The 19,604-nt window shown below is 57.1% G+C and overlaps 1 protein-coding gene and 1 long non-coding RNA gene across 6 annotated transcripts in view; one reads left to right on the top strand and one right to left on the bottom strand.

Annotated features, from left to right (window-relative positions):
* Positions 1 to 132: 132 nt before the first annotated feature.
* LOC113939030 lies at positions 133 to 3,715 on the top strand. The gene is made up of 3 exons (XR_003525106.2): positions 133 to 719; positions 1,414 to 2,372; positions 3,300 to 3,715. It is a non-coding gene; the product is annotated as an uncharacterized LOC113939030 (long non-coding RNA).
* Positions 3,716 to 10,628: 6,913 nt separating this feature from the next.
* The window catches only part of TOM1L2 (target of myb1 like 2 membrane trafficking protein), a 115,123-nt gene continuing 106,147 nt past the window's right edge, over positions 10,629 to 19,604 (bottom strand). The window contains exons 13-16 of one of the 5 annotated variants that reach the window (XM_027625443.2): positions 19,304 to 19,369; positions 13,658 to 13,717; positions 11,751 to 11,787; positions 10,629 to 10,798 (exon numbers count right to left, since the gene is read on the bottom strand). In XM_027625443.2, coding sequence (XP_027481244.1) covers positions 10,650 to 10,798; positions 11,751 to 11,787; positions 13,658 to 13,717; positions 19,304 to 19,369 — 312 coding nt within the window. In that variant the 3' untranslated portion in view covers positions 10,629 to 10,649. Of the gene's footprint in view, positions 10,799 to 11,750; positions 11,788 to 13,657; positions 13,718 to 19,233; positions 19,370 to 19,604 lie in introns of all 5 variants that reach the window. The other 4 variants (XM_027625444.2, XR_003525225.1, XM_027625445.2 and 1 more) reach the window with 4 other exon arrangements.

The raw sequence follows: 19,604 nt of genomic DNA, 5'->3' as shown, positions 1-19,604 counted from the left end.
CCACTCATTCATTTTATCCAGCCTCTGGCACAGCAGCGTCTGGCCTACTGCTGCGGGAGCGCTCGGGCAGGCCATGAGCCTTCCCTGGACCTCGGTTTCTCCCAACACCAAGCAAGGGGGCTGGGTGGAATGAAAGCTCCAGGACAGGGCCTGTCCCAGAGGTCTCTGGACTTGGGGCTGGAGGGGGGTGGAGTCTGGACAGACCTCACTTCCTAGATTTAGCTCTTTAGAACGAGACAGATCTGTGCAAGCGATAGCTGTGTGCTGTCGGGCCAACTCTGTCCTCCTATTTCATCATCTGTAAGTGGAGCTTGGTGATGCTTCTCCACAGGCTGGTTGGGATGTTAGTGATTATGGGGGGTGCCGCTGGGCCTGTGAGATCAGCCTGCCCCCCCCCCCAGTTTCCTTAGATTGGTCTCCTGATAAAGGGGTAGCCCAAAGGGAGCCTGGAAGAGACTTGAATTTCCCTTCCTGATTTAATCTGGTTTTCTTCCCAGATCCAGTTGTGGTGACCATAGAGGGGTTTGGGAGCCAGTGGACCCAGTCCACCCCCCGAAGTAGGCTGGCCTCAGTACCCAGGAAGACAGGAAGACCCAGAGTTCTAATTGCCCAAGCACAGAGCTACTCAGGAACAACGACAGGGTTGGGCCCCAGGGCTATCTGACTTCAACCTTCGTGCAACCCTTGGGAGCAGCCAGGATGGCGGACAGAAGGAAGAGGTGGGCTGTGCTTTAGACTTGAGTCAGGTTGCCCTGGATCATGACAGGCTGGGTCTGGGTCGGAAGAGGCAGCTTGGCTGGGAAAATGGCTGGAGACTGAACCCTGGGCCCTGTGGACTGGGTACAGAGCTAGGTGGCAGGGGTGGGGTCCCACCGAGGTGCATAGAGATAAACTAGAACATTTGAGTATCTTGAAACTGGAAAGGCAGTGAGGTTCCTGTCTCTGGAATTATGCAAGCAGACAAAGGTACCCTTCATGGAGGGCAGCCAAGAAGACCCATCAGAGGTCTAGACCCCCCAGTCTCTCCTAGCCCCGGGCCTCAGTGAGTCATGCCATCCCAAATACTGTCTTGCTCAGACTCCAGATATAGCCTGTCTGGCCATGCCTTCTGAGGGAGTAAAATTAGTGGTGCACTTTCAAAGGGAGGTGCCTTGGCCAGGGGAGGACTTGGGAGGCCCCAGTTCCAAGGGCTCGGCCTCTACGGGCAGCTGTCTTTGTTCCCCTCCTGGAAGTGGCCGCTGTGGACAATCACCCAGACCAGGAGCCATGGGGGTCTCCAAACCACATCTCCACCGCCCCCCCCAAGTGGCCCTGCTCTGGGATCCACGCAGGGATCCAGATGAACTTCTCCTGGGGAGCACAGGGGGATCTGGCTTCGCCTCAGCCATCTTTCATCCTGTCGCCCTACCCCAGACCCTATCGCCCAAGCAGGAGCCAAGCACCCAGGAGGCCTCGGGAGTCTGGTGACTTCCCTGAAAATCCTAACAGCCCTTCTCAGGAATAGGAGTGGGGAGAGGAGCAGGTGCTGAGTAGAGCCTCTAAAGACCACATTTTCCAGAGTCGGGAAGCTGGTCTGGTTTTTCACCCCTTTGCTGTGTGACCTGCAACCACTTACTTCCCTTTTCTGAGTCTCAGCTACTAGATTGGAAAATGAGAATAACCCTTCCTGCATTCATTCTGCAGAGGCAGGTAAGGTGTGTTGGAGTCAACATCACAGCAGACCTGCCCCACTGTTCTTTACAAACGAGTTTACCATATATGTAAAGAGCATGGTTCAATAAATATGCATGTCATAACTGCAGGAGTGAGGGGAAAGAGGGTAAGGCAAAGTCAACAGGGGCCCTGCCGCCCAGACTAGAAATGCCAATTGAAACTGAAGCCCGGCCATGGGGCATAGTTGGGGTGGGGGGGTGCTTTAAATCTTTGCAACCAAAGAGACAAAATTCTGCTTCGCAGCGTCAGATTACCAGGGCAATTCTCAACGTGAGAGTGGGGAAAGATGGGATGGGGGCGACAGTTCTTCAGGGAAACCTTCTCTTGGTGGCTCCTCCCCCTAAAGAGCCTGAGACCCCCAAACAAGGCCCCCAGGCCCCTCTTGGTCGGGGTGATCCGAACTCATACAAGGAGAGGAGTGTGTGCCAGGGCACTGAGGGGCACAAGTCATGGTGGAGGTGCCCCCTCTGCCCCGGTGTGCCTAGTAGGGGGCAGGGGTCCCAGCCTGGCCAACCGTGATGCTGGCAGGCCGTGTGTGTCTGCCCCGGCAACAACCTTTGAGCGCTTACCAGAATTAACCCATATATTCCTCCCAACAGTCCCAGGAGGACTGGGCTGCTATTCCCATTTGACAGATGATGACACCGAGACCCGGGGAGGTAAAGCGACTTGCCCACGACCTCACAGCGCTGTTGCCCCTGATTTCGTCAAGGCGTGGGCTCCTCACCCAGGGCCTGGCAGCGGCCGGAGACCCAGGGGAGCTGGGGCGCCGAGCCAGACAAGTCCCGCCCCGCGGGCCGCGGCGCAGCCAATGGGCGCCCGGCCCCGAGTGGGGTGACGCGGCGTCAGCGCGAAACTCCCGGGAGCCGGGCCCTGGGTCACATGCGCCGCGCCCGTTCGACCCGGGGGGTGGGGCGGGACCGCGGTGCGGGCTGGCAGGGCCTGGGCCCCTGGGACCAGCTGGGCCTGCTCTTCTCGGCCAGGCCTCCAGGCCAGACACCTGGCTGGGACCGCGGCCAGGTGTGCGTCCGGGCATGGGGGCGGGGCTGACGTGGGACGGCCCCGCCCCCTGGCCGGGGCCCCTGTGGGCCCTTGGCTCTCGGGACCAGAGGCGCGCCCAGCTCACCCAACTGTGAAATAGGGGCACGCATCTCCCCCCTTACCTCCCCAGACGTCTTAGGGACTGACAGGCATCTGTGCGTTCCGAGACATTTGGGGCGGGTGTCCAGCCCGGAGGCGGGCAGGGCCTCTTTCAAGGCTACTCGTCTTGGCGGAGCTCAGGGGTGGGTAGAGGGGCAGGCACTGGAGTTGCCAGGGCTGCTGGCACCGGGCAGGAAGGCTGGGCTTGGCCTCCCATACGGAGACCCCTCGCCACTCCAGGAGCCCCCTTGCAACCCCGCCTGCCCCCAATTATCCTTCATTTCTGCGGTAGCTAAGCTAGGACCTGCCCAGGTTATGGCCAAGGGGGCCAAAACAGCACAGAGCCAGGCTGGAGCCTCAGTTTCCCCCCTTCTGGAGCTAATGGAACCAGATGGCTGTTGACATGGATGATTCTGGGCCTAGATGACCCTGTATTCTCATTCCAGGTTGGCCTCTGCTGTGTGCTGAGCAAATTGTTTCTAGCCCTCTCTGAGCTTCTTTGGGTCAGCGTTGCCACTCATGGTGGTTACCTCCGGGTTCATCAATGAGTCAATTCAATAGACACTCCACCGAAGATCTGCTGGTCACCAGTTCTCCTCTGTGAGGGGTGAAGCTGACAGCAATGAAGAAGGAGGGGGGACATCTGTCCCCTGGGTGTTAACCGGCTCTCTGGGCTGAGGCCAGGTGTAGATTGAGGGGGAGTCACAGAATGGGGTGGGTTGAATTGGCGGCAGGGAGAATGGGGACCTCAGACATCCCCTGGCCCCTACATGCCAAATCCAACTCTACATGTGTTCTGATTTTGAATTAATTGTCAAATACAGAAGATTCGACCCGAAGGCTGGATTTCTGGCTTTTCTTGGAAAATGGGAGTATGGAGCAACACTGGGCTCAGCAACTGGAGTGCCCCTTTAGCCAGGGTTGTGGGCATCCCCGCTGTCCCCATCAGTCCCCGGGTATCACACCTGGACCACTCCACTCGTAAACGAGTATAAGAAAAAGGCCCCTGCAGGCGTTGGGCTTACCACCCGTGATCCCACTTTATAGATCAAGGGAGTATACACCAGAGAGGAGCAGTGACTTGTTCAGACACCTGCAGGGGAGCCTGCCACCCCTGGTAGGGTGCTCTTAGAGTGGACACGGGGTTGGGGAGGAGATGCCAGGCAGAGGAGTCCACTCGGGTTTCCAGAAACATCCCACTGACCCCCTAGTGCTGAGAGCAGAGATTTTGCGTCCTGGGATGCCGAGGGCCTGGGCTTGGACGCCCTGGCCAGACTCCTCTGAGGGCAAGACCGGGCAGGGGCTCCTCAGAAACAAATTGGAATTTCTGGGTGACTCATGCCTATTCAAGTCCTTTTGTTCTGCCCACCTCTGGTCCCTGGGGACCCTAAAGAGACCTTTTTCTTGGAAAGGAGGTGGGCTGGAAAAAGACTCTCCTCAGGTGCTTCAGTGTGGGACTAGCGAGCCGGGGGACTGTGAGCCATGATAAGACCCACAGTGTTCCCACATTGCCCCCTCCAGATCTCTGCAGAAGGCAGCTATCGCTGGAAAGCAGCTCCTCTCAGGCTCCAATGAGGGGAGGCAACCAAATGTTGATGAGGGAGCACTGAGAGAGGAATCCAGAAGCTTGCCTCTGTCCAAGTCTCTGCCCCTCAGTGTGCACTCCCATCTCTGGGCCTCTCCACCCACACAGCGGTGGCCGTCTAATGCCTTCTAAAAAAAAAAAAAAAAAAAAAAAAAAAAAAAAAAAAATTTAAAGACTTTATTTTTAAGTAATCTCGACACCCAACGTGGGGCTCAAACTGACAACCCTGAGATCAAGAGTCACAAGCTCCACGTACTGAGCCAGCCAGGTGCCCTGCCTCCTGAGATTTCATCTTCCCTCTGAACAGTCTCGTTTTTCAGAGTGGGTTCTGGAACTTTGTTGGAACTACTGAGAGAGCAATACCCTCTCTCTGCTAGTGGAAAGTCAGCCTGGAGCTGCAGGTGGCCTTCAGTCAACCACATGGAAGAGCCAACCCAGAGAAAGCAGATTCCTAACCAAATCCCTAAGCACCTGGATCCAGCTATGCCTGAAGCTGAACTATCAGAACTTTTGTTGCATAAGCTAAGACATTCTTTCTGATTAAATCAAACATCTTTCTACCACAACTTAAGCTCCAGTACAGCATCTCTAAACAAGGAATTTGGGCCACAAACTACCTTTATCTTGGACAAAGAGATCTTGACACTACATAACTTTACTTCAGCGTTTCCCAAACATCTCTCTCCACAGAACCCCTCCTTTTTAGGAACAGCTGTTAATGTACAGGGGAAATGCATCTTGGCAAGTGCCTACCAGGGATCTTGCGGTCCCTCCCAGGAGGCTTATCCTTAGGTCAGTGTTGCCTCACCACCCTCTCCCTCCCATGGCTGGCCTGCCCATTGCAACTTCATGCAGGCAGTTACTCTGGACCTTGGCTGCTCCCCCAGAGCCACCTCCCCCACCCATAATCTCTGGAAGAGGGCTCCAGTGCTTCCTGGCTGCAGAGTGTCCTTGATTCTGGGAACTGAACCAGGCCGTGAGCTCTCTGAGGGGAGGACTCGAGCAGCCCCTCCCCTCCAGCGCCAACCCGGCACACAGCAGGCTCTCAGAAACATGTGCTGAAAGTGGACCGAGTGTCCTGGCAAGTCCACAGGGCAAGAACAGAGCTCAGGCCTCTTTTGGCACCCACGGTGCCTCGAACAGGGCCAGGGGCAGAGAATGGGCTCAGGATCCATGCCTTCTATTCACCGGGACTGGGGACTGGGGAGTCTCCCACACTTCAGAGGCCCACTCCCACACTCCCCCTGCTATGGGAGCCTCTATCTCATTCAGACTGGCCAGAAACAGGCATAGCCTTCACAGAGGTCCCTAGACGCCATCGAGGCAACAGGCTCAAGGGAGCTGGGTGCTGCTGCATCACCTGGGCTGGTGATGGTCCCAATGTGGCCCCCAATCAGGGTCCCACCTGCCTCCTATCATGAGGCAGGGCAGCCCCCTCCTGAGTTATCTCCCCACAGGGCTGGTGTTCCAGGTGGATGGGATGGCCTCCCCTGCTGCCCACCCCTCCATGGCCCTGGCCTAGGAGGCCGAAGGTCTGGGTTGGAGCACTGACCCCATTGCCAAGCCTTGAGAAAACTTAGGGAAGTGGGTCTTCCCAGCCCTGTCTCTTCACCTGCACATGACAGGTTAGGTAGATGTCCCTGCAATTTTTCCAGGCTCACCTGGGGGCTTTGAGCCCACCACGCTTGAGGTCCATCCTCGAATCATGGAACCTGTAAGGATTAAAGGGCTCCCAGCCTCCTCTGAGCCACTGAAGACACAGGCACCATGTAGCCCCCACAATGCGCCCCTCAAGGACCCCTGCGCCTCTGGGCCTGCTGAGGCCTGCATCCCAGAGGACCATGGGGTCTGGCAGCAACCCCAGGGTGGCCAGCTCGCAGGACAGGTGGAGAGGACAGAAACCTTTTAAATTTTTAAAGTTTATCTCCACACCCAACGTGGGGCTCGAACTCATGGCCCCAAGATCAAGTCGCATGTTCCATAGACTGAGCCAGCCAGGCGCCCCCAGAAACCTTTTTAAAAGGGAGAGTGGGTTGGAGGGTGTGGGGAGATGGGGGAGCGATTACTGATGAAATGCTCTAAAGTTGATTGTGGTGATTGTTGCACAACTCTGTGAAAAACTAAAAACTACCCAGGAGCACCTGGGTGGCTCAGTCGGTGAAGCTTTGGACTCTTGATCTCAGGGTCGTGAGGCTCACACTGGGCTCCGTGCTGGGTGTGGAGCCTACTTAAGAAAAGCAAAAAATAAAAATAAAAGCTACTTAAATCGTGTACCTTAAATGGGTGCATTTTACGCTATGTGAATCCTATCTCGAGAAAGCTGTTTCTAAGACTGGGAGGCGGGGAGGGGGGTTCTTAGAACAGCACGTCTCAAATTCAGTGCCCAGCACAAGCTGTACAGATAATTCGGAGGATGCCCAGCCAAGTTCGGGCAGCCCGGCTGAGGGGGGCTGAGGCGGTGGGGCCGAGTGCCTGGGACCCAGGAGGAGACCCAGGAGGCAGCACAGGCCCTGGGAGAGCTCTCAGGCAGAGGCCGTGGCAGCTTTCCAGCTGCTACAACCAACACCCCGAAACCAGGCTGTGCCCCAGGATAGCCGGACCGGGACCAGCATGGGGATTTTCCTCTAGCCCAGACTCCCCTGGCCCTGCTCCCGCAGCCTGGGCACACTTGAGGGGGGCGGGGAGTGGGGCAAGCTGCCCATGCTGCTCCTTCTAGAGGCCCCACCCCCAGGTGGCCCCCTGCTTAGAGAAAGCAGGGGGCCAGAACGGGCAGGCCCTTTGGACCGTCGCAGCCGACTCCACAGAGATCACAGAGGAACAGTTTGTTCGTTTCTTTATTGTGGAGTATTTTACATGCAAGAACCCAAACTAGAGAGACAACATCTGGAAGGAGAGCCAGTGGGTGGATGGACGTGCTCAGCCTTGAGGGCACTGACCCGCCCTCCAGACCTGGCTCTGCCCGCAGAAACGCACAACAGCAACAAAACGTCAGACTCCGGGGACAGCTGGACAACAGACGTGACACAGTTCTCTCCGCGGTAGCCCCCAACGATCCTGAGACCCTCGCAAATTAAGTGCAAACTTTAGGAAATAAATCTCCACCCCCCGTTCCCCACACGAGAGGAGTGGAACTCTGGGGTGGACAGCCGTCCCCAGGGGCTGCTGGCTGCAGGGGAAGCCCGGCGTGGAACCCCCTGCACAGGGAGGGCAGGAGGTGGGCACTGGGAAAGGCGGGCACCGCAAGGGGCGTCTTCTGGATGCACACACGCCCTGAGCCACGGAGGCCAAGCTGAGAACGCAAGCCTCCTGCATGGAGCTTTTCCCCAGCAAGCCCACAGCCCCCCTCAAACCATCCAGAAGGCTGGGCCAGCCTGGGTTAGAAACGGGTGTACGTGGAGGCAGAGTGGGGGTGGCTGGCAGGAAGGAAGAGGAGGAGCAGGTGTGTGGGAGACCAAGCCGCCGTCCACCCCACGATGCTGGAGTCGTCCAGGTACCTGCTGCCCCCGGGGCCATCCAGAGCCCTTGCCACCAGTCGCCCAGGTGGGGGCCTTGAGTGACAGTGCAGGCCCCACACCTCCCCAGGCTCCCTTGCTCTGGACCCCTGGGTGAGCAAGGGAAGGGCAGTGAGCCAAGGCAGACAGTGTGGTCGCTCACACTGATGGGGCTGACAAACAAAGACAGGAGGACAGACAACGGACCTACAGTCACCCTTCCCTCTGACCCACGCCAGCAACATGCCCTGTCAGCTCAGAAAGCCCTTGTCCCGTGCGTGCTAAGCAGGTGGGTCACCTCTTGGCCTGGCCCCAGTCGGCCTGCTTGGTGCCTTGGGCTCCCGGACAGGGACCTCTTTGGGGCAGGCCGGTCAGAAGCCCACCCGTGCCCTGGGTCACTGCTGCCTGCTGGCCCCAAAGGCAGGCAGGAAGCAATGGTTAGTTTTCTCATCTTAGCACACAATGAACACAGAAAAGGTTCAACACATCCCCAAGAAAATATTTTGACAAAATAAATATTTTAACCTATAATCAGGTATAATTAGTGCTTATAAGGAATCCCAGCAATAATTTAGTGTAATTAAGTACATACCGTATCTGTGATTTCTAACACTTGTGCAGAGGCTGGTGGCTCGCGAGGGTCTCACTCTCCTGGGGTGTAGGCACTGGCCAGCTTGCCTGCCACAGCTCTGGCTCCCCTCCCTAAGCATGTAGCCCCGGGGCTGTGCTCCCCAGATGGAAGGCAGCTAGCAGTCATGTGGTCCCTGGGGACAGGAAGGGCTGAGCAACACCCCCTTAAGGCCACCTGGGCCCCTACCTGGCTTTTTGGGCAGGCCTCAAGCAAGTGTCCCCCCCTCAGCCTCCAGGTAGGGGCAGGTTGCCTCTGGGCCTGACGTGTGTGGGTGACAGCAGGAGGGGCAGCTCCAGGCCAGGAAGGCAGGAGACACTTCCCTGCGTGGGCCAGCACCTTCCTATCAGCTCCCAGGGTTCACCACCACCTGCTGCCCAGGGCTGGCCTGGTCTTTCCAAGGCCAGCCTGGAGTTGGGGGGCAGCTCTGGACCATGGGTCGAGAGCAACTGTGCTGGGGTCTCCCCAGGCAGACGCAGGCCTCGGCTTCACTCATGCCAGGAGCCTCCTGTCCCCTCAGGACCCCTTTCTCGTGGGGACTTCCCTCTCTACAAGGCAGGGAGGCTGGCTCTTCCCTCAGAGGATGCTGGGCTTGGCGGTTGTGGGGTCACGACTGCCGCAGGCCTGACCCCCAAGGCCCAGCTACAAAGGGGGGCCCCTGGCCCTCACAGAGACTAGTGCTTGGGACTGCGCCACAGGGCCAACAGCTGGGTCGCTGGGTCCAGCTGGACCATCCCAGCCACCTTCTCTGCAGCTCATGTCAAGCCAGCGGACTTCAGACCTCTGAACATCCAGGCAGGCCTCGGGGCTCTGCCTGTGAACCACGTCGAGGAGAGGTGTGCAGGCAGACTGAGGGGCAGGGGTCGGGGGGGGGAGAGTGGAGGGCAGGGCTGGAGTCAGGCTGGCTGAGCTCTGAAAGGCGCTTCCTGCATGTCCTCCGAGGACCTGGAGTGTGACCTCCCCAGCTGGTCCTGCCAGACGGGCCCCCAGCCAGGCCCCAGGCCTCTCACGGGGAAGCTGAGGCGCACGACTGGGCATGGGGTTCTGGGCCGGGTGGCGCCTCGCTCTCCATTGGAGGTGTCCAGGGCCCGGTCCCAAATGCTTCTCCCAGAGCCCGAGGCACTGGTGTCAGCCTGTGTCGACGAGCTCCCTGCTCCAACCGCCAGGCGGGAAGGGCTGGCCGCACGATGGCTCACACACCCACCGAGCCTTCCCAAGCAAGCCAGAGCAACTCCTCCCCAGACGGGGCCGACCATGTGAGGGCAGCGTGCGGCGGCCATGGGGCAGTTTGGTTTCCGGTAGTGTAGCTCTGTGGGGGCTAAGCCGTGTGCCTCTCAACTACCATCCGCGGGGCACGTGCCATCCTTGCAACTGCCCTTGGCTCTCCCTCAGCATGCCAGGAGCCTGCAGGGACCCCTTGGTCCCAGGCTCTGAGCCGGCTTGGGCGGGCGCTCGGCCTAGCAGCTTAGTGACGGAGAGAGGGTCAAGCGGACAGGCGGCCTCACACACAGGCGCGCACAGAGCCTTCGCAAGTGCCGAGCACGCCCAGTGCCGCAGGGTGACCCACATCAGGGAGCAGCATTCCAGGGAGGGAGACCAAGTCCACGGGTGCAGACAAGCCCTTTCTGAACAGGGGCACGGGAAGGTAGGCCGGTCCAAGAAGACCCGCCGAGGCAGGCAGGGGTGGGGCACACGGGGGAAGGGGCTGGGGTCTGAGCCCCTTCTCTGTGGGGGGGGGGACCGGAGAAAAGACAGTCCAGGTGTCTCCTCGGGAAACGGTCCCATGGCCTGCCCTTCCGGGGAGGACATATGGGCAGAGGGAGCCTATGGGCACGAGGGGCGGGGGTGGGGGCAAGAGCCTCTGGTTGCAACGGGGCTGTCCCACCACCCAGACGGAAGAAGGTGGCTAAAGTTGGTCCTGCCACATGGGAGGCCTGGGAGCAAACACAGGGGTGCTTCCATGGAGACGCAGCAGTACAGGACCAAGAGGGGACTGCAGATGGGGGGCGGAGGGCCAGTGCCTCGTTTGGACCGGGGGGAGGGGGGGAACAGGAGGTGACCTGCCGTCTGGGGAGCCGAACCGCAGACCAGCTCACAGGGCAAAGAGGGCGTCCTCTGATCGCTCCGGCTTCTTCCGGCCGGAGGGGTTTGAGGCTGGGGCTGGGGCGTCCCCTGGGGGCGAGGGGAGGCTGGGGACCATTTCGGCAGCTTTGGCTCTTTCTTCCAGGAACTTATCGAATTCTGCAATACAAAACCCGGGCAAGGGCCAGGATTGGTAGGGGGTTAGGCCCGCAGCGAGGCTCAAATGACCACGTCCCACCTGCTCCCCTTGGAGCCCCCTTCACTTGTGTCAACAGGGGTCGTGCCCCGCCCCCGTGCAAATTCCCACCCTCAGCACCCTGGCCTGGGCTGCCTGCCCTCTGCTGCCCCAAGACCCCGCCTGGATTCCCTCCTCTGCTGCCTCCCAGGCAAGCGGGAAGCCTGGCTGCCAGCAGGTGGTACTGGGGGAAGGGGGAGTGAGGATTCCTGCCCCACCTTCAAACTGGAGCTTTTCCATTCTCCCCAGCAGCACAGGGCAAGCCGGAGGGGCAAGTTCCTACTTAAACTTGACAGAGAACATCCCCCCACCAACTCTCATCCACCACGCAAGGTTCTGCCAGCGGAGGGGGGCTGAGCAGATGGTCTGGCGGTGCAGAGGAGAGTGGGGTGGGGGTGGGGGTGACACAGGAGGAGCATGACAGGACCCGACCTATCATCCCCTGGCATCCCCAGAAATGAGGTCACAGGACGCCAGGCCTGAGAAGTGCCCTCCGTGCCCCGTGGACATGGCGTGTATCTCGTCTCTCTGCTGGACTGAGAATTTGGGGGGAGGGACAAACTGGTTAGGACTGCAGATCTGGGGACCACGCTGACCTCAGGTGGCCGCCTGGACCTACTCATCACTAGCTCTGTGACCTTCTTGAAGTGCTACGTTCTTTCCGCCACTTCCCTGGTCAGCACAGGGCCTGGCTGGGGCAGAGCAGAGAAGCCCCCAGCAGAGAAGGCCAGGCCAAGCAAGGATGGGCACCAGGAGATGCTCTGGCAGTAGAGGCCCTGAGGAGGAGGGGGTACCAGTCCCTGTGCACCCCAAGACCCCCGGGCAGGAGGAGCCAGCGGAAGGTGGAGAGCTGGAAAGGTGCTGGCCAAGTCGTACCTTCACTCGTGACGCCTTCCTCCAGGTCATCGCCCTTCTGCGGGAGGAGCAAGGAGAGCAGCATTAGGGCCCCACCCTGGCCACACTGTCTGAGCAAACCCTCTCACCTCCCCTTCCTGGGGTTCTGCAGTAGTCAAGTACTGCTTGTGGAGACCCGGAATCCTTGTTTTTCAAAAAGCAAAAACAAGACAAAACAAAACCCCCAAACCGAGTAGTTCTCGGCTTTGATCCTCCAGAAGGGCCAAAAAAAAAAAAAAAGGCACAGGCTGGTTCCCTGGGTTGGGCTCCGGACAGAACCACAGCAGGCCACTGCCCAGCCATGGAAACTCTCCCAGAGCAGGGGCCTCAGGGAAGCTGAGCCCAAAGCGTGCCCAGGGCCCCCTCAGGTGCCCATTCGCTCAGCAGATGCATGGTTCTGGGAACACACTGTCCGTGCCAACAGCTGGGAACTGCATGAGGCCTGGAAGGGACGGAGCCATGAAGCCCCGGGCACGGGGCTGATACCAGGCAGTCTTTGGCTGCTGAGTGCCGTCCCACCAGAAGCTATGTCAACGCAGCCTCCCCTGGCCCAGATTTGGTCACCTGCTGCCGGTTTCTGAGAAGCCATGGACGCTCTAAGAGCTCATAACAATGCAGTTTGTTTGGAGAACGCAGTGGTCGCTGGGAACAGGGAAGGGAGCTGGACGGGGAAGTGGACAAGGCCTTGGGCTCAGCCAGGAGACCTGGCTTCCTTCCTGGCTCTGCCATGACCTGCTGTTCAGCGTTGCTGGAAGGGTCCCTCCCTGTTTCTGAACCCTGGGCCGCCCCCCCGCCTTGTGAGCTGAGTGCCTTGGTCCTTCCTGCTTTGTTTCTTTCTGTGAGAGGAGCTATTTCTTTTCCAGGCATTCCATTGGGAAAGAGGCCAGGTGGCATTTTCTTCCTCCCCTGGCACGGCACCCGGATGTCTGCCTTGCCGGGCAATGAGTGTCTTCAGAGAGCCTGGCCTTGTGTGGAGGTGTCCCCTTAGGGGGCTGTACCTTAATGTAGAAGGGGGCCGAGCCTGCAGCCGCCTGCCAGCCAGGCCAACCCTGTGGTTAAAGATGCTCTGTTCTGGGGACAGGGTCCCCTGAAGAGGGAGCAGCGAGGAGGTAGAGATGAGGTGTCTCCAGGACTAAGGGAGACTCTGCCCAGCCCATGCCCTTGGGCAGGCCGCTTCCCCTCCCAGAGTGCATTTCTTCATCAGCCCCTGGCCAACAAACCCCATTCTGCCTCCCACACAGCCACTGCCAGTAGATGTGCTTCATAAGCAGCAGAGAGGGACCAGCCACAGCAGCCCTCCTTTCTTGGGACCTGCTACCACTTGCAGATGCATGATGTCCTCACCTTCCTGTCCTAGCTCTGTGGATAAAGAGAATAGTCTCTAGGGCAAGGGTTCTTTCAAATCCAAGCTACCAGAAGATGCTGGGGAAGTGGGAATGGCAGTAAATTGAAAAACAAAACACCCAACTCATGTCCGCATAATTTCACAGTGGAAAGGAAAAAAAATTAAAAATAAACCCCACTGGGATCCAAAAAACCCAAAGCAAAAAGAACCAAAAAACCAAAAAACAAACAAACAAAAACCAAAAAAACCCAAGCACACACACAGCTGCTACAGTAAAGTAACTGGGGGACAAGTGTGTGCTCCGGAGCTAGCCAGAGCCCTGCCTGCCGCGGCCTCGGGGTGGCCGGGGTTCAGGGGCTGTGCCCGGAGCAGGTGCCCTGGGGCAGCCACAGCCCAGGGTGGGCAGGAGGGCAAGTGAGCAGAGCTGGCTCGCCACCCCCCTCCGCCATCCTGTGGCGGGAGCAGCCGGTGGCCCTGGGGCCCGTCGTCAGAAGCGCTCTGCCTGGCCACAGCCCGCACGCGAAAGAGAAAAGTCGAGTCTCACCAGGTCCGTCCTGAGCCACACTTCAATGTCGTCCATGACAGAGGGCTGCGCAACGGGGATCTATGGAGGCGGCAAGCAGCGGGTCAGGCAGCCCCATAGCCAGGCGAGGGGAGACAGAACACCGAACAAAGGAAATCGTCAAAAGCAACCCCCAAACGAAACCAAAACGTACACAGAGCAAAAAAACGCGTTGGCACAGCAGGTGCGGGCAACACAAGGCAGCCACATATGAAATGGCAGGTGAGGGAAGCGATGAGGTGGCCAGTTCTAAGAAGCAGGGCTGACCGGCAGGTGCCGGGGGTTGGGGATGGGAGGGCAGCGGTACGCGTTCTTGAAATGGATAACTTTTTGACTACTCTCAGCCCAGGGCTGCAAAGTCCCTTCTCATCTCAGGAATGTGCTGGTCCTTCAGGCTGGTTTTAAACTTGAACTTGAGCTCATCGGGTTAGGACCCTTTTAAGAGTCCTGCCTACCCGCTGTCGGGCCTCGCCTCTGGAGGTGACCAGAGGAGATACCAGGGGCCCCTCCTCCAATGCCACTGGGGATGCCAGGTGGCAGTCCGCCCAGAGCGGGGGTGCAGGTGGTCAGGCGGGCACTGAAAGTGTTTCAGACCGTGTCCTGGTGTATCTCTCTGAGTGGGAGGAGGGGAGAGCCGGGGCCTGGGTAGGGCCTGGCTTACAGCAGGCAGGCCCATCTCACTGCCAACAGAAACGGGCATAAGCTAGAGCTTTGATGACCAAAGCGACGGCAGGGCTTTAGTGGGCTTTGTGTCTCTTCAGGGAAGAATCACGAAGCGGGCCTGGAATGCGGTGGCTCCTTTAGTTTCACCCCGTCTTCCCAGCTCTCAATGGCTGGCTGGGTTTCGGGGGCCAAAGAAAAAGACTTCAGGGAAAGAACAGAGTACTGGGGAGCAGTGGCCAGGGGGGTGAGTGGGTCCTGAGCCAACAAAGACAAGCCTCATGGGCTCCTGAGCCGTCTCCATGCCTGGCTCACCCGTGTCCAGGCTTGGGGCGGGGGCTGTGTGGGGGAGTGATTCTGAAACCTGCATTTGGCTAGAATGCAAGAGTGGCTCACAAGTTCACTATTTCCAGAAAGTTCGCCAGCACTGTGTCTATAGCTGGTTTCCCCCCAGCGTCACAATCTAGGGTAAGAATACAGTTAAAATAAGCAATCAGAGGACTGCCTTAGTGTTTGCCAAATCTAAAAAATAACATGACCTTAACAAAGGAAAAGAACAAAGATTTCCCATCGCCAGCCCTGCCCTGATGGGGACAAGCCGCTCCTGGAGGCGGAAACCTGCTGCTGATGGGGTTTGGGGTGTGAGGAAGAGCAAGGACTTCTAAGCCTGCCAGAGCACACTGTGCAGGGGTCTGCGATCCTGGAGGGGCTCTGTGCGCACACACAGCTGGTGAGGCTGGCTGTCCCCTTGCTCCAGGCACCTGGAGCAGCTTCATGTATACTGGGCCTAACTAGAGACCCAGTGTGGGCAGCCCACAGGCATCTTCGTTAAGGTGCAGGCCCAACCACTCAGATCAGATTAGGAAGATTCTATTTACGTTGCCATTATTATTTCTTTGACTTCCTGGGAACTTAACGTTGCAATGGAAAAAATGTCAAGGAGTTCAAATCACCCTGAAAGGGCTCCTAGGGACAAGGAACATGTGATTCTCCCTCCAGAGGGCACAGATGCCTGGAGTGGATGTGCTAACAAGCACCCAAGGCAGCACCCACCTCCCCCCATCAAAAAGAAAGCAGTAGGGCACGCAGGGCGCGACCTGCTAATTTCACGCTCGCTGGCAGGACTTCTGTCTTGACATGTTCCTGGGACAGGAGATGCCAATTTTCATTATCTTGATGCTTCTCTAAGTCAGAATATCTGGCATCTGGGACGATGCGTGCCACGCCAAGTTAGCGTGGAAAGTTGGAAAGTTAGCGGCATCTCCAAACAGAAACAAACGCCCAACCAGGGTGGGTTGGGAGCGTGCGCTGGGCTTTTTTATACCTACCCAACATTAACCTATCAAGGAGAAATGGAGGTTCGAGGGGCAGAGCTTTCCAATGTGTGGCAGGAGCTTGAAAAAATGCCATGAAGGGGTCACAGGCCTTCAACCTTCAGATCTGGCTTATAATATTTTTGTTCCTGTTCCAAAGTCATCCCCTCGAGGCTAGGTATCATGCTCCAGTTTTCTTCTTTGAGGATTAATCTCGAAAGCCAGCACACTCAGAAAATAAACATTGACATTTGAGAAATTCCTCACCCCCTCAAAAAAAAAATTTTTTTTTTTCCCAAAAACTGGATCATGGGAACACTTTTCTTCCTCCTCTTAGACATCTCCAAATAAAGAGTGTGCTTATGGAAGCGCATCCTCCAGGCGAAGCCCCGGGAGCTAGGGCACTGGGTGATGGGTCCCTCTGGCTGGGCTTGTCAGATCACTTTCCGAGCAAATCACTTTTCTCTGGACTTGCTTCTTCACTCAAGAGCCCTGGAACCTCTCCTATCCTAAGAAAGCTCAGGGCTTCGGGTGAAGAGGCAGAGGAGGGATGGGGACGGAACTTGGACAAGTCTTGGCCTCAGTTTCCTTATCTGTGAAATAGGGTGATGGCTAGGTCATATTTAGTTTTCACCACTCAGGACTCTGAACCCCTTAACTTCCAGGTCAGGGGTTCTGTTTTCTAATTCCGAAACCCAGGGATATTGGACACGGCTGGCCTTGACTCCTTCCAGTACAAAAGGCACTTGGCCTCCGGGCAGGAATCTCCCTGCAGCTAACAGTAAAGCTTATATAACACAGGGCAAGGGTTGACTTGCTTGTGGTTGGACACAATACCTTAGCTATATAAACCTCCCGCCCTGATAAGTCAATGCCTTGAGTATTCTGCCAGGGTAAAGTTCCTTCTAATAATGTGGGTGCTACCAGACACAGACTAAACACGCACACTGCTCCCCAAACAGGAACTGCGGAAACAGGGAGCGGGGGAGAGGGAACGCCCCCGGCCATGCCGATGGAAGGGAAGGGAGAGGCCTTAGCCAGGGAAGAGAGCAATGGACTCTGTCACTGCCCCATGGCTTTGGGCACGTCACCAGACCCCTGGGAGGCCTCAGTGTTCTCATCCATCAAATGAGGACGGACCCAGCTGATCCCTAAGAGACTGTGGCCTCTGCCACGCCATGGTTTTAGCATCTTCTTGGGCAATGATCCAAAGCTGAAGACTGGTCCAAGGGTCTGAAGAGGAGGATGTTGGGCGAGGGGAACAGAAGGAAAAAGATGTGAAGACAAAAAAAGAGGAAGCTGGCACGGGACCACCCTCCCCGTACAGACCAGCGCCCACAGGGCTGGCTCGGCTGAGGCAATCGGGGAGACGTGCCCGGCCCATCTTCAGAGTCTGAAGAGAAACTGGCATGCTGAGTACCAGAAGTGGCAGATTTGGACATGAACGCTGGGGGAGTTGTCCGCTGTCCCTCGATGGCCCCCCTCCCCCGGCCACAGCCAGTGATCTTTGTGGCTTTGGGCTTGCTGTGTCTGGGGGGGGGGGGTCCTCCAGGCCTGAGTAGGGCACCCTACTGCTCCCAGGCCCAAACTGGGCTTCGGCAGCAGGGCACTCCTACTGACCTACTGCTGCTCTGGTTGGGGCTTACATTCGGTCCTCTGGCTGCACCCTGCATATGGAGAGGCTAGAGGGTGGGGGGGGGGACGCAGAGCACTGGCAGTCTCCGGGCAGGCTGGCTCACGATGCCTCTCAGAGTTCTCTTCGATGGGTAACGAATCTGGGATTGTTAATCTAGGCATCCAGAGTCCCAGGAGACCAAGCCCCAATTCCACAAAGGAAACCCACGAGTCTGATTTTATGATGCAACAGGAACCGTTTCTGAAAAGCTCAGGTGTGTTCTTTCCAGAGAATTGTGAAATCCTCCCTACAACGCATCCCACTGCCACCCAAACATGAGGGAGAGTCTGGAAGCTCTTCAGTCTCACTCAATAGTACAAAAAGTTTCCAAGTAAAGAATTTGTACTCGGGGGTTTTAGAAAGACTCAGGGTTTCTACACTACAGGAAATAAGGCAAAGCAATTAATATACGTTGTTTAAAAGAACAAAAAAACCACTGCAGTAAGGCAGGTGAGATACTGGGTTAGCTGTTAGTTGGGCTTGTTTCTGGGAAGTTGGAGACTGGAGCTCTAGTGGGGGACAGGGCGGAGGAGGGAGGCTCTGTGTGGGCAGAGGCAGGTACCACCACCAGCTGCCAAGGCCACATTCAGGGTAGTTTGTACGGACAGTATCCTTTTTTGCAGGATTAGTAGGCACAAGGACACATGGCTGGATCCTCCCAATTTGGAACTGGCGTGGATGTGGTCTCCAGGAGTCCTGCTCGAAGGCCACCCACACATGGGGACCCGAACCCCAGCCTGTCCCTGAAGAAGTAAATGAGGGGCCCAGGCAGCCTATGTCTCTAAGAATGGCTGTGGGGTCTAGCACAGACACAGAGCTGTGCAAAGGTCCCTGGCTCCAAGCCGGGGTGGCAGGCCGATCTCCCCACCCCCTCGGTTCTGACAGCTCCGTGTGGCCCGTGGCCTTGCATGCTGGCCACACCTTGCTCAGGCAGGTGACCCCCACTGTGCTGCCTACCACCTTGGACACGCTGGCCACAGGCTAGCATGGTTTCCAGGGCTCAGTTATGCGTCCCCCCCGGTGCGTGTGCCTAGTGTCTGCCAGGCTCTACCCAGAGGCTGACGCTTCACTGTTTTTTATCATATCTCCCTCTGTGTATCCTCTCCTGCTCCAGTCCTACCACACACGCACGCACAGACCTTTGGTCTCTATGTTAGAGGTGCTCAGTGAGGGCTGTGGCTTCAATTAGGAATGAAATCATCACTCCAAGGCAAACAGCCTGGAACGAGATCACCCTCTCTCTCTGTACCAGACTCAGGGCCACCTGATCAGATGAGGCAGGAGAGGCCTACTCAGGACTCGGTGGCAGAAAAGCTCTACTTCATGTAGAGAACTGTGTTTATGATATTAGAACTCCCCTGGCTTAAAAACTAATGAGGTACTATATGTTAGCTACTGAATTTAAATTAAAAAAAAAAAGAAAAAAACCTCCCCTGGTTTTGTCTTCTTTTCACTCTGTTCCCATTGTGTTTGTGTGTTTCTTGAAGATGTCTCAAATTCTTCTAGGGGACACAGTGGACACAAATAAGTCCATCATAAAAACCAATCAGCCTAGGACTGCCAAATTCATAGGCTGGAGGGGGCTTCTCCAACGCATCAGAGGATGCTTTTGAGTCTGTTCTCTTAGAAATGTCCCTTCTGAAGCAAAAGCCACAGGAACTTGTGCTCTATCCTGGAAAAGTGAATACTGCCGGGAGCTCCAGAGACAGTAAAAGGAGGGAAGGAGCCCTCCCCTCACTCCCACCAATGTCCCAGACCCTTAAGACCCAGGGGCACGGACCTCAGCAGAAAACCAGAGAAGGTATTTCTGAGGCTGGAAGTCTGTGGCTTCAGGAGATTGCATAAATGCAAGAGGGGAAAATTTGGCACCCAGTCAGAAGGAGAGAACGGCCTTGTACTGTCTGACTCACGAGGGCTCAGCAGGTGACACAGGAAAGCGCTGGGGTGGACAGGGGCTTGGCTCAGCTGGTGACTTCTCACCATTCCTTGGGTCATGAGCCAGCTGTCTATGGGCTCCAGGTCAGAGTCCCCACCTTTACCTCTCTTCTGGGCCGAGGACAGAAAAGTCCCAGAAAGAAAAGTCACAGCAAGACCCAGATAAAGAAAGCAACAGTATATATCATGGGAACGGAAAAGCCACTGTTTAGAGTTGATCTGTTGTCATGGAAGGAGATGTGACCCGTTGCCCCCCACCCCCTCCAGCACGTTCCCCCTTACCTGCCTGAAAAAACAGAAGAGAAGTTTAGTAACCGAGAATCCCGACAGGGTACCACATACTCCT

This window comes from Zalophus californianus, chromosome 16 (assembly GCF_009762305.2).
Source record: "Zalophus californianus isolate mZalCal1 chromosome 16, mZalCal1.pri.v2, whole genome shotgun sequence".
NCBI classification, from domain to species: Eukaryota; Metazoa; Chordata; class Mammalia; order Carnivora; family Otariidae; genus Zalophus; species Zalophus californianus.
The sequence above is the reverse complement of the archived record's forward strand: the minus strand, read 5'-3'. Positions and strand labels throughout refer to the sequence as shown.